The sequence below is a fragment of the Oncorhynchus keta genome, chromosome 8 (genome assembly GCF_023373465.1).
Source record: "Oncorhynchus keta strain PuntledgeMale-10-30-2019 chromosome 8, Oket_V2, whole genome shotgun sequence".
Taxonomy (NCBI): domain Eukaryota; kingdom Metazoa; phylum Chordata; class Actinopteri; order Salmoniformes; family Salmonidae; genus Oncorhynchus; species Oncorhynchus keta.
The window spans coordinates 43,021,997-43,035,689 of record NC_068428.1 but is presented as its reverse complement, the minus strand read 5'-3'; the positions used below and the strand labels follow the sequence as shown (position 1 = coordinate 43,035,689).

At 45.4% G+C, this 13,693-nt stretch overlaps 1 protein-coding gene across 2 annotated transcripts in view; it reads right to left on the bottom strand.

Moving 5' to 3' along the window:
• Nucleotides 1–13,693, bottom strand: part of syndig1l (synapse differentiation inducing 1-like) — a 121,973-nt gene that overhangs the window by 66,598 nt on the left and 41,682 nt on the right. For both annotated transcript variants that reach the window (XM_052524320.1, XM_052524319.1), the window contains exon 2: nucleotides 10,908–11,584. In XM_052524320.1, coding sequence (XP_052380280.1) covers nucleotides 10,908–11,390 — 483 coding nt within the window. In that variant the 5' untranslated portion in view covers nucleotides 11,391–11,584. The remainder of the gene's footprint in view (nucleotides 1–10,907; nucleotides 11,585–13,693) is intronic.

Here is a 13,693-nt window from a genome sequence, read left to right as displayed (position 1 = left end):
CCGCTCTCCAGGGAAGGCTTTCCACTAGATGTGGGAACATTGCTGCTATAACAGCCTCCGCTCTCCAGGAAGGCTTTCCACTAGAGGAACATTGTGGGAACATTGCTGCTATAACAGCCTCCGCTCTCCAGGGAAGGCTTTCCACTAGATGTGGGAACATTGCTGCTATAACAGCCTCCACTCTCCAGGGAAGGCTTTCCACTAGATGTGGGAACATTGCTGCTATAACAGCCTCCGCTCTCCAGGGACGGCTTTCCACTAGATGTGGGAACATTGCTGTTATAACAGCCTCCGCTCTCCAGGGAAGGCTTTCCACTAGATGTGGGAACATTGCTGCTATAACAGCCTCCGCTCTCCAGGGAAGGCTTTCCACTAGATGTGGGAACATTGCTGCTATAACAGCCTCCACTCTCCAGGGAAGGCTTTCCACTAGATGTGGGAACATTGCTGCTATAACAGCCTCCGCTCTCCAGGGAAGGCTTTCCACTAGATGTGGGAACATTGCTGCTATAACAGCCTCCGCTCTCCAGGGAAGGCTTTCCACTAGATGTGGGAACATTGCTGCTATAACAGCCTCCGCTCTCCAGGGAAGGCTTTTCACTAGATGTGGGAACATTGCTGCTATAACAGCCTCCGCTCTCCAGGGAAGGCTTTCCACTAGATGTGGGAACATTGCTGCTATAACAGCCTCCGCTCTCCAGGGAAGGCTTTCCACTAGATGTGGGAACATTGCTGCTATAACAGCCTCCGCTCTCCAGGGAAGGCTTTCCACTAGATGTGGGAACATTGCTGCTATAACAGCCTCCGCTCTCCAGGGAAGGCTTTCCGCTAGATGTGGGAACATTGCTGCTATAACAGCCTCCGCTCTCCAGGGAAGGCTTTCCGCTAGATGTGGGAACATTGCTGCTATAACAGCCTCCGCTCTCCAGGGAAGGCTTTCCGCTAGATGTGGGAACATTGCTGCTATAACAGCCTCCGCTCTCCAGGGAAGGCTTTCCGCTAGATGTGGGAACATTGCTGCTATAACAGCCTCCGCTCTCCAGGGAAGGCTTTCCGCTAGATGTGGGAACATTGCTGCTATAACAGCCTCCGCTCTCCAGGAAAGGCTTTCCACTAGATGTGGGAACATTGCTGCTATAACAGCCTCCGCTCTCCAGGGAAGGCTTTCCACTAGATGTGGGAACATTGCTGTGGGGACGTGTTTCCATTCAGTCACAAGAGCATTAGTGAGGTCGGGCACTGCTCTCTGCAGGCCAGTCAAGTTCTTCCACACCGATCTCTACAAACCATTTCTGTATGCACCCGCTTTGTACATGGGGGCATTGTCATTCTGAAACAGGGAAGGGCCTTCCCCAAACTGTTGCCACAAAGTTGAAAGCACAGGATCTTCTAGAATGTCATTGTATGCTGTAGCGTTAAGATTTCCCTTCACTGGAACTAAGGGGCCTAGCCAGAAACATCAAAAACAGCCCCAGATCATTATTCCTCATCCACCAAACTTTACAGTTGGCACTATGCATTGGGGCATGTAGCATTCTCTTGGCATTCACCAAAACCAGATTCCTCTGTCAGACTGACAGAGGGTGAAGCGTGACTCATCACTCCAGAGAACGTGGTTCCACTGCTCCAGAGTCCAATGGTAGTGAGCTTTACACCACACCAGCCGACTCTTGGCATTGTGCTTGAGGATCTTATGCTTGTGTGAGGCTGCTTGGCCATGGAAACCCATTTCATGAAGCTCCCGACAAACAATTATTGTACTGACGTTGCTTCCAGAGGCTGTTTGAAACTCGGTAGTGAGTGTTGCAACCCGAGGATGGAAAAATATTTACCCACTACTACGCTTCAGCCCTCGGCAGTCCCATTTTGTGAGCTTGTGTGGCCTACCACTTTTGCTGCCGAGCCGTTGTTGCTCCTAGACGTCACTGAGCTCTTTTGTAAGGCCATTCTGCTGACAATCTTTGTCTATGGAGAATGTATGGCTGTGTGCTGAATTTTATACACCGGTTAGCAACGGGTGGTGGCTGAAATAGCCCAATACACTCATTTGAAGAGGTGTCTACATACACTGCATACTGTAACAATTCCCTTCCCTAGCCTTAAAACAGATCGACTGAAATGTTCCGTACTGGAGGAAAAAGTAACTCTTAAGATACATCTGTGAATTCTCTGAATGTTTTCACAGGAGATCAAAGAGGCCCACAGCTTATGACTTACTGCCACTAGTACTGTACATCTTCAGATGTTAATTTGATCACCCTGTTGGAGGAGAACAGGAACAAAAAACAAGGTTGTGTATTTCAGGGGTTCAAATTTCTTCTGAAGTTGGTCATTTCCATTTTGAAATGTAAAACTTGATTTTCACTTAGGGAAAATGTATCAAACCCTACATAAATATCCATTAATTATAATCAACATAATAATTCACATTTCCTGTTGCTGCAGAATTAATTTCCTAATGTGGCAAACTGGATTAAATTAAGATCCTACATCTGTGCTGCACATATGGCGACAGGATGAGAATATATTGGATGTACCATCTGGAAATTTAACATAATCTTACCCAATTCTAGAATCCTCTCTCAGTGTTCTACAGTACATGAGCATTCCTTTGAGACAGAACCCCATTGGGTGGCCGGAGGAAAAACCATTCTGGAGAAGAATCCCATTCTTCTTTTCATTCTAATTCTGTACATGTGATGCCAGCCAAACATTGGCAAATGCCTTATAGTGCGTTTTCAAGTCTGTCTCTGGGCATCACGAGTTTCCTGCTTGGAATAACACATGGTACCCTATTCCCTACAGATGTAGTATCTTAATTTGAGCTAGTTTGCTACAGACAGAGAAAAAAATGATCCTGCAGCAACAGGACATGTGAATTATATTGATTATAATTCATGCAACTTTTTTACTGGGGTTGATACATTTTTCATCAGGGCAAATCAAGTCTGAAATTTCAAAGTGGAAATTACAAATGTTTATGAAGGTTCTACATCTCTGTACCTAGTGCACTACTTTTGACCATGGCTTTGGATAGGGTGCCATTTGAGACACAGGGATGAAGCTAATGGTAAAATGTCTCATCATCATCTTTACGGGAGATGAAAGTAGATCCACTTCAGTGCCCTTCTTCCTCCTAAGATAGACACTCATCACGGTGAAAACCATCGTGCTCTGATGAGGACCCTTCAACGGAGCAATTCAGTCTCACACTACAACAGGATGTGTTTCGCTTTTCTCATCCTTTTGTGCTATTTGCTTTTAGTCTCTCTCTCTCTCTCTCTTGCTCTCTCATGACTCTCTCTCTCGACTAACAGTGAAATGCTTACTTACGGACCCTTCCCAACAATGCAGAGAATATATATATCTATTTTTAGAATAATACAAAATGATAACACAAGCAATAAATACACAATGAGTAACAATAACTTGGCTATATACACAGGGTATCAGTACCGAGTCAATGTGCCGGGGTATGAGGTAAAAGAGGTCGATATGTACATATAGGTAGGGATAAAGTGAGTAGGCAACAGGATAGATAATAAACAGCAGCAGAGTGTTCAAAAAAGGTCAATACAGATAGTTAAATAGTTAACTAATATCTACCAGTACTGACTATTTAGCAGTCTTATGGTTTGGGGGCTAGAAGCTGTTCAGGATCCTTTTGCTTCCAAACTTGGTGCATCGGTACAGCTTGCAGTGTGGTAGCAGAGAGAACAGTCTATGACTTGGGTGGCCGGAGTCTTTGACAATTTTTGGATGGCAGGGAGCTTGGCCCTCGGGATGAACTGGGCAATCAACACTAACCTCTGTAGTGCCTTGCGGTCGGATGCCAATTAGTTTCCATACCAGGCGGTGATGCAGCCAGTTAAGATGCTCTCAATGGTGCGGCTGTACAACGTTTGAGGATCCAAGGAGCCCATGACAAATATTTTCTGCCTCCTGAAGGGGAAGAGGTGCTGTTATGCCCTCTTCACATCTGAGTTGGTGTATGTAAACAATGATATTTCCTTAGTGATATGGATACCGAGGAACTTGAAGCTCTCGACCTGCTCCACTACAGCCCCATCGGTGTGGATGGGGGTGTGCTCGGCCTTCCATTTGATTGTAGTCCATGATCAGATCCTTTGTCTTGCTGACGTTGAAGAAGAGGTTTTTGTTATAGAGATCGCGTCATCTGTGGATCTGTTGGAGTGGGTCCAAGGTGTCTGGGATGATAATGTTGACGTGAGTGTTGACCAGCCGTTCATGGCTACAGAATTTAATGGCTACAGATGTTTGTGCTATGACGCGATAGTCATTAAGACAGGTTACCTTGGCGTTCTTAAGCACATGGACTATGGTGGTCAGCTTGAAACATGTAGGTATTACAGACTGGGCCAGGGAGAGGTTGAAAGTGTCAGTGAAGACACTTTCCAGCTGGTCAGCGTGTGCTCTGAGTATGCGTCCTGGTAATTCATCTGGCCCTGCGGCCTTGTGAATGTTGACCTGTTTAAACGTCTTACTTATATCGGCTATGGAGAGAGTGCTCACACAGATGTCCGGAAAAGCTGGTGCTCTCATGCATGGTTCAGTGTTGCTTGCTTCGAAGCAGGTATATTCAGATGAAGTCGGAAGTTTATATACACCTTAGCCAAATACATTTAAACAAGAAAATTCACAATTCATGACATTTAATGCTCGTAAAAATGCCATGTCTTAGGTCAGATAGTATCACCACTTTATTTTAAGAATGTGAAATGTCAGAATAATAGTACAGAGAATGATTTATTTCAGCTTTTATTTTTTTCATCATATTCCCAGTGGTCAGACGTTTACATACACTCAATTAGTATTTGGTAGCATTGCCTTTGAATTGTTTAACTTGGGTCAAACGTTTTGGGTAGCCTTCCACAAGCTTCTCACAATAAGTTGGGTGAGTTATGGCCCACTCCTCCTGACAGAGCTGGTGTAACTGAATCAGGTTTGTAGGCCTCCTTGCCCGCACACGCTTTTTCAGTTCTGCCCACACATTTTCTATAAGATTGGGGTCAGGGCTTTGTCATGGCCACTCCAATACCTTGACTTTGTTGTCCTTAAGCCATTTTGCCACAACTTTGGAAGTATGCTTGGGGTCATTGTCCATTTGGAAAACCCATTTGCGACCAAGCTTTAACTTCCTGACTGATGTCTTAAGATGTTGCTTCAATATATCAACATCATTTTCCTCCTAATGATGCCATCTATTTTGTTTAGTGCACCAGTCCCTCCTGCAGCAAAGCACCCCCACAATATGATGCTGCCACCCCCGTGCTTCAAAGTTGGGGTGGTGTTCTTTGGCTTGATGTCCACTAGATGTCAACAGTCTACTGTGAAGAGGGAGCGAATGAGAGCTGTTTCAAATCAGGTGTCTGGCAGAAGGCCATGAGCTTGTTATAAGCGTGGCCGTGATAGCGACCTGCATTCCATTGCATTTCTAAAGTCAAAGGAATAGTCCGGTTGGAATATTATTGAAGATTTATGTTAAAAACATCCTAAAGATTGATTCAATACATTGTTTGACATGTTTTTACGCACTGTAATGAAACTTTTTGACTTTTCGTCTGCACTAAGTGCCTGCGCCTCATGAATTTGGAGTTGTGAACTAAAAGTGCGAACAAAAAGGAGGTATTTGGACATGAATTATGGACTTTATCGAAAAGAAAAAAAAAACATTTATTGTGGAACTGGGATTCCTGGGAGTGCATTCTGATGAAGATCATCAAAGGTAAGTGAATATTTAGAATGCTATTTAGATGTCCTAATCGACTTGTCAGAAATATAGTTTGTTAACAAGAAAGTTGTGGAATGGTTGAAAAACAAGTTTTAATGATTCCAACCTAAGTGTATGTAAACGTACAACTTCAACTGTAGGCTTGCGTCACTGGACAGCTCACGGCTGAGTTTCCCTTTATAATCCATGATAGTTTGCAAAACAGAGCAATCTGGGGAGAAGGACCTTGATCAGGGAGGTGACCAAGAACTCGATGGTCACGCTGATAGAGCTCTAGAGTTCCTCTGTGGAGACGGGAGAACATTCCAGAAGGACAACCATCTCTGTAGCACTCCACCAATCAGGTCTTTATAGTAGAGTGGCCAGACAGAAGCCAATAAAAGGCACATGGCAGCCCACTTGGAGTTTACCAAAAGGCACCTAAAGACTCTCAGACCACGAAAACAATAGTATTCTCTGTCCTGATGAAACCAAGATTGAACTCTTTGGAGGCAGGGACTGGGAGACTAGTCAGGATCGAGGGAAAGATGAACGAAGCAAAGTACAGAAAGGTCTTTGATGAAAACCAGCTCCAGAGCACTCAGGACCTCAGACTGGGGCGAAGGTTCACCTTCCAACAGCACAACGACCCTAAGCACACAGCCAAGACAACGTAGGAGTGGCTTCAGGAAACGTCTCTGAATGTCCTTGAGTGGCCCAGCCAGAGCCCGGACTTGAACCCGATCAAACATCTCTGGAGAGACATGAAAATAGCTGTGCAGCAACGCTCCTCATCCAACCTGACAGAGCTTGAGAGGATCTGCAGAGAAGAATGGGAGAAACTCCCCAAATACAGGTGTGCCAATCTTGTAGCATCATATCCAAGAAGACTTGACGCTGCAATTGCTGCCAAAGATGTTTCAACATAGTACTGAGCAAAGGGTCTGAATAATTATTTACATTTACATTTACATTTAAGTCATTTAGCAGACGCTCTTATCCAGAGCGACTTACAAATTGGTGCATTCACCTTATGACATTGAGTGGAAGAGCCACTTTACAATAGTGCATCTAAATCTTTTAGGGGGGGGGGGTGAGAAGGATTACTTATCCTATCCTAGGTATTCCTTAAAGAGGTGGGGTTTCAGGTGTCTCCGGAAGGTGGTGATTGACTCCGCTGTCCTGGCGTCGTGAGGGAGTTTGTTGTGATTTATTTTTGATTTATTTTTATACATTTGCAAACATTTCTAAAAACGTGTTTTTGCTTTGTCATTATGGTCAAATGAATGTCCTGCATGTGTTTCATGTGTTTTACAGGACCGAGGATTCCCCAGTTGTCACGACTCCCACCGATGGTGGCTCCTCTTCCTGTTCGAGCGGCGCTCGGCGGTCGTCGTCACCGGTCTACTAGCTGCCACCGATCCCTTCTTTTGGTTTTGTCTCCTCTTCCTGTTCGGGCGGCGCTCGGCGGTCGTCGTCACCGGTCTACTCGCTGCCACCGATCCCTTCTTTTGGTTTTGTCTCCTCTTCCTGTTCGGGCGGCGCTCGGCGGTCGTCGTCACCGGTCCCTATTTCCTTTCCTGTTGGTTTTTGTCTTAATGGTTACACCTGTTTCGTGTTTAGGTTTTAGTTGGGCTATTTAAGCCGGTAATGCCCACCTGCTCTTTGTGCTTATTTTTCCTCTGTTCATGTTTGTGGTTGTGTGATTTACTTTGTTTTTCTCGGGACTGGTTGGGTCCTATTATTGCGCCTGGTGTTCGGCGTGACCATTTTCCCTGTGCCGGAATAAAACACTTTCCCTCTGCTTCCTGAGCCTGACTCCGCACCCACTACGCATAGAGTGTGTGATACCAGGCTGAGTGATGCAGACCATGAATAGACTGAGGCATATTGTTATATTGACATAAATTGAGATGTGGTTGACATTGTAAAACTAAATTATCCCAAAATGGGACCATATTTTGTTTTATTATTCAATGCCTGTTCTGTTACACAACCAATTACAATTATAATCTGAGAAAAACAACAAACTGAGCCAGTGTGAATCTTGAGCGACCTGGCTGCACACACACACACACACACACACACACACACACACACACACACACACACACACACACACACACACACACACACACACACACACACACACACACACACACACACACACACACACACACACACACACACACAATATCAAGCAGATTTGAAAGGACCACAACTGAGACACATATTGGAATAGAATTGGATAGTGTTTTGTTCAGAGTATAGATAGGGATGTCCATAGAACATCTGTTTGCTGTTTGAATAATATAATAATAATATATGCCATTTAGCAGACGCTTTTATCCAAAGCGACTTACAGTCATGTGTGCATACATTCTACGTATGGGTGGTCCCGGGAATCGAACCCACTACCCTGGCGTTACAAGCGCCATGCTCTACCAACTGAGCTACAGAAGGACCACCAATGGTGACTGTTTCGACCGGATGTCTGATCCTGGCTGAACCTGAAAAGACTGTGAATGGAAAAACACTCAAAATAGCACTTTTTCCTGTGTTTGCAGACAGTGATACCAGGAACGATAACAACTGCTAGCATGCTATCTGTTCCCGTAGATCTCCAGTCATTGCGCTAGTTAGCATTTGCGCTAACACAAGAGAGCAACTTCCCTTCAAAGTACATGCAGAGATACAAAATATGGTATCCATGAGTTCGTCTCACAAGTAGAAAGAAGGGCTTGATTGCCAAAATACTGCACTATCACTTTAAATGTCGACTGGGTAAAGAGTCGTGCTAAGACCTATCATGAATTTTTTAGTAGATGCAGCGATCCATGTGTGAGATACAGTACAGTGTGTATACACACACAGCGTAGGTAGACAGCAGAGTGGTGAATGGTTCAGTCTAAACGTGGAGTATTGCTGTAATACCATTGGTCAAGTGCCCACTCTCTCTCTGACTCTCTCTCTGACTCTCTCTCTGACTCTCTCTCTGACTCTCTCTCTGACTCTCTCTCTGACTCTCTGACTGTCTCTCTCTCTCTGACTGTCTCTCTCTCTCTGACTGTCTCTCTCTCTCTGACTGTCTCTCTCTCTCTGACTGTCTCTCTCTCTCTGACTCTCTCTCTATTGCTCTCTCTGACTCTCTCTCTATTGCTCTCTCTGACTCTCTCTCTATTGCTCTCTCTGACTCTCTCTCTCGGACTGTGAGAGAGAAGGAGAGAGAGAGAGAGAGACAGTCAGAGAGAGAGAGAGACAGTCAGAGAGAGAGAGAGTCAGAGAGAGAGAGAGAGAGACAGTCAGAGAGAGAGAGAGAGAGACAGTCAGAGACTACTGCCCAACCCAGTGCTCTGCACTATGGCCCAACCCTAAGTTCCCCCAGCCACCACAATATTTGCTAGAGCCACAGTGAGTACATCCAATAACAAACAAGTGATAGACAGACCAAAGATCTGTTAAAATAAACTCTGGGAGGTTGCACCAGAGTGAAGGAGAGAGAGTATAGCTCTGGTCTGAGATCACATTAACTACAGTATAGCTCTGGTCTGACTACCTCCTCTTTGGACTATCATGATCACATTAACCCAGTGCTCTGCACCTCCTCCTCTACTGGCCCAACCCTAACCAATCTCACTGGTTCCCCCAGCCACCACAATATTTGCTAGAGCCACAGTGAGTACATCCAATAACAAACAAGTGTCTCATAGACAGACCAAACATCTGTTAAAATAAACTCTGGGAGGTTGCACCAGAGTGAAGGTATGTCCTTACTTCCTCCTCTACATACTGTCTATCATGATCACATTAACTACAGTATAGCTCTGGTCTGACCTCCTCCTCTACTGTCTATCATGATCACATTAACTACAGTATAGCTCTGGTCTGACCTCCTCCTCTACTATCTATCATGATCACATTAACTACAGTATAGCTCTGGTCTGACCTCCTCCTCTACTGTCTATCATGATCACATTAACTACAGTATAGCTCTGGTCTGACCTCCTCCTCTACTGTCTATCATGATCACATTAACTACAGTATAGCTCTGGTCTGACCTCCTCCTCTACTGTCTATCATGATCACATTAACTACAGTATAGCTCTGGTCTGACCTCCTCCTCTACTGTCTATCATGATCACATTAACTACAGTATAGCTCTGGTCTGACCTCCTCCTCTACTGTCTATCATGATCACATTAACTACAGTATAGCTCTGGTCTGACCTCCTCCTCTACTACCTCCTCCTCTCTATCTATCATGATCACATTAACTACAGTATAGCTCTGGTCTGACCTCCTCCTCTACTGTCTATCATGATCACATTAACTACAGTATAGCTCTGGTCTGATCTATCATGATCACATTAACTCCTCTGGTCTACCTCCTTCTACTGTCTATCATGATCACATTAACTACAGTATAGCTGGTCTGGTCTATCATGATCACATTCTGACCTCCTCCTCTACTGTCTATCATGATCACATTAACTACAGTATAGCTCTGGTCTGACCTCCTCCTCTACTGTCTATCATGTCACATTGTATAGCTCTGGTCTACCTCCTCTACTGTCTATCATGATCACATTAACTACAGTATAGCTCTGGTCTGACCTCCTCCTCTATCTATCATGATCAGTATAGCTCTGGTCTGACCTCCTCCTCTACTATCTATCATGATCACATTAACTACAGTAAGCTCTGGTCTACCTCCTCTCTAGTCTATCATGATCACATTAACTACAGTATAGCTCTGGTCTGACCTCCTCCTCTACTGTCTATCATGATCACATTAACTACAGTATAGCTCTGGTCTGACCTCCTCCTCTACTGTCTATCATGATCACATTAACTACAGTATAGCTCTGGTCTGACCTCCTCCTCTACTGTCTATCATGATCACATTAACTACAGTATAGCTCTGGTCTGACCTCCTCCTCTACTGTCTATCATGATCACATTAACTACAGTATAGCTCTGGTCTGACCTCCTCCTCTACTGTCTATCATGATCACATTAACTACAGTATAGCTCTGGTCTTACTGTCTATCATGATCACATTAACTACAGTATGGCTCCTCCTCCTCCCTACTGTCTATCATGATCACATTAACTACAGTATAGCTCTGGACCTCCTCTTCTAGTCTATCATGATCATTAACTACGTCTGGTCTTACCTCATACTCTACATACTCCTCTCTCTCGTCCTCTAGCAGCTTGGCCTGAGGGTCCTCTGTGCTGCCGGGGGTCTCCACTGCTACAGATGCCTCCCTCTCCTTCTCTTTCTTCTCTGTGAAGGTAGTCTCGCAGCACTCGCTCTTATAATCCTTGGCCTTGACTCCGTCTCCTCCTCCCCCTTCCTCCTTGTACAGGATGAAGTTAGGCCTGTAGAAGGCCTCGACGGCCAGATGGAGGGAGGTGGCATCCAGGAGTTGTTGAGCTTTCATTTTGCCGTTGCTGTTGTTTTGTCCCACGTGGGCCACCGCACCGTTGCTAGTGTCACCTCCTCCACCACCTCCTCCTCCGTCGCTGCCGGTTACGAAGTAGTTGATAATATTCTCCTGGTACTGGTCGTTAGGGAAGTCGCCCCCGTAACCGTTGACGACGTGCTTACTGTTCTTGTCCAAGAGCGGGTTCTGGAGCTCGCTCAGGCTTTCCATGGCAAGGAGGGGTCAGGGGGTCAATGGGAGTGGCTCAACAGGACCTCACGGAAAGAGAGAGGGAGGGAGAAGAGAGGGAGGTGTCAGGGGGTCAGTGGGAGTGGCTTGAGAGGAGAGGAGAGAGGGATGGAGGGAGGGAGGGAGGGAGAAGAGACGGAGGTGACAGCTACTGATGTTGCTCAACGGGACGAGAGCTGCAGAGAGGAGAGAATAAGAGAGAGAATGGGGAGGAGAGGGGGGAGAGGAGAGGAGAGGAGAGGAGAGAGAGTGGGGAGGAGAGGGGGAGAGGAGAGGAGAGAGAGTGGGGAGGAAATGATAAGAGACAGAGTGGGGATGAGAGGAAGGAGAGGATAAGAGAGAGAATGGGGAGGAGAGGGGGAGAGGAGAGGAGAAGAAAGAGAGTGGGGAGGAGAGGGAGGGGAGGATAGGAGAGAGAGTGTGGAGGAAATGATAAGAGAGAGAATGGGAGGAGAGGACAAGAGAGAATGGGAGAGGAGAGGAGAGGAGAGGAGAATGGGGAGAGGATAAGAGAGAGAGTGGGGAGGAGAGGAAGGAGAGGAGAGGAGAAGAGAGAGAGTGGGGAGGAGAGGGAGGAGAGAAGAAGAGAGAGAGTGGGGAGGAGAGGAGAGTTAGTAAACTCAGTTTGATCAGTTTTTTTTTGTCTGAAACTGGTGTAAACACAACACATACTAGTCTAGCGAGAGACAACACTGCATTTTAACACTTTCACAGGAATATATTCAAAATGTTAGACATCTATCCAACATCCACCACGAGTTCTCCCAACACGTTGTACTCCATTTTCATTACAGGTTACCTGCTCTCCTCTCCCACAGCTACAAACCTCACAACAACTGTCAACTGTCTCGCTATTCACACACTTCAATCTGCCTCCCTGCTCAACAAACATGAACCAACCTACAGAAGTGTGCAGAAGCACGCACACACACACACACACACACACACACACACACACACACACACACACACACACACAAAGCCCAACTTTTGGAACCGACTTCATAATAACAGAGGCATCGTAATTAAACACTAGAACAAGATGTGTGTGTGTGTGTGTGTGTGTGTGTGTGTGTGTGTGTGTGTGTGTGTGTATGTGAGTATATGTATGTGTGTGTGTGAGTATATGTATGTGTGTGTGAGTATATGTATGTGTGTGTGTGAGTATATGTATGTGTGTGTGTGAGTATATGTATGTGTGTGTGTGAGTGTGTGTGTGTGTGTGTGTGAGTATATGTGTGTGTGTGTGTGTGTGTGTGTGTGTGTGTGTGTGTGTGTGTGTGTGTGTGTGTGTGTGTGTGTGTGTGTGTGTGTGTGTGTGTGTGTGTGTGTGTGTGTGTGTGTGTGTGTGTGTATGTGTGTATATAGTCGTGGCCAAAAGTTTTGAGAAATATTAATTTCCACAAAGTTTGCTGCTTCAGTGTCTTTAGATATTTTAGATATTTTTGTCAGATGTTACTATGGAATAGTGAAGTATAATTACAAGCATTTCATAAGTGTCAAAGGCTTTTATTGACAATTACATGAAGTTGATGCAAAAGAGTTCATATTTGCAGTGTTGACTCTTCTTTTTCAATACCTCTGCAATCCGCCCTGGCAGCTGTCAATTAACTTCTGGGCCACATCCTGACTGATGGCATACTGTCAATTAACTTCTGGGCCACATCCTGACTGATGGCATACTGTCAATTAACTTCTGGGCCACATCCTGACTGATGGCATGCTGTCAATTAACTTCTGGGCCACATCCTGACTGATGGCATGCTGTCAATTAACTTCTGGGCCACATCCTGACTGATGGCATGCTGTCAATTAACTTCTGGGCCTCATCCTGACTGATGGCATGCTGTCAATTAACTTCTGGGCCACATCCTGACTGATGGCATGCTGTCAATTAACTTCTGGGCCACATCCTGACTGATGGCATGCTGTCAATTAACTTCTGGGCCACATCCTGACTGATGGCAGCCCATTCAATCCGCACTGGCATGCTGTCAATTAACTTCTGGGCCACATCCTGACTGATGGCAGCCCATTCTTGCATAATCAATGCTTGGAGTTTGTCAGAATTTGTGGGTTTTTGTTTGTCCACCCGCCTCTTGAGGGTTGACCACAAGTTCTCAATGGGATTAAGGTCTAGGGAGTTTCCTGGCCATGGACCCAAAATATTGATGTTTTGTTCCCCGAGTCAAATAGTTATCACTTTTGCCTTATGGCAAGGTGCTCCATCATGCTGGAAAAGGCATTGTTCGTCATCAAACTGTTCCTGGATGGTTGGGAGAAGT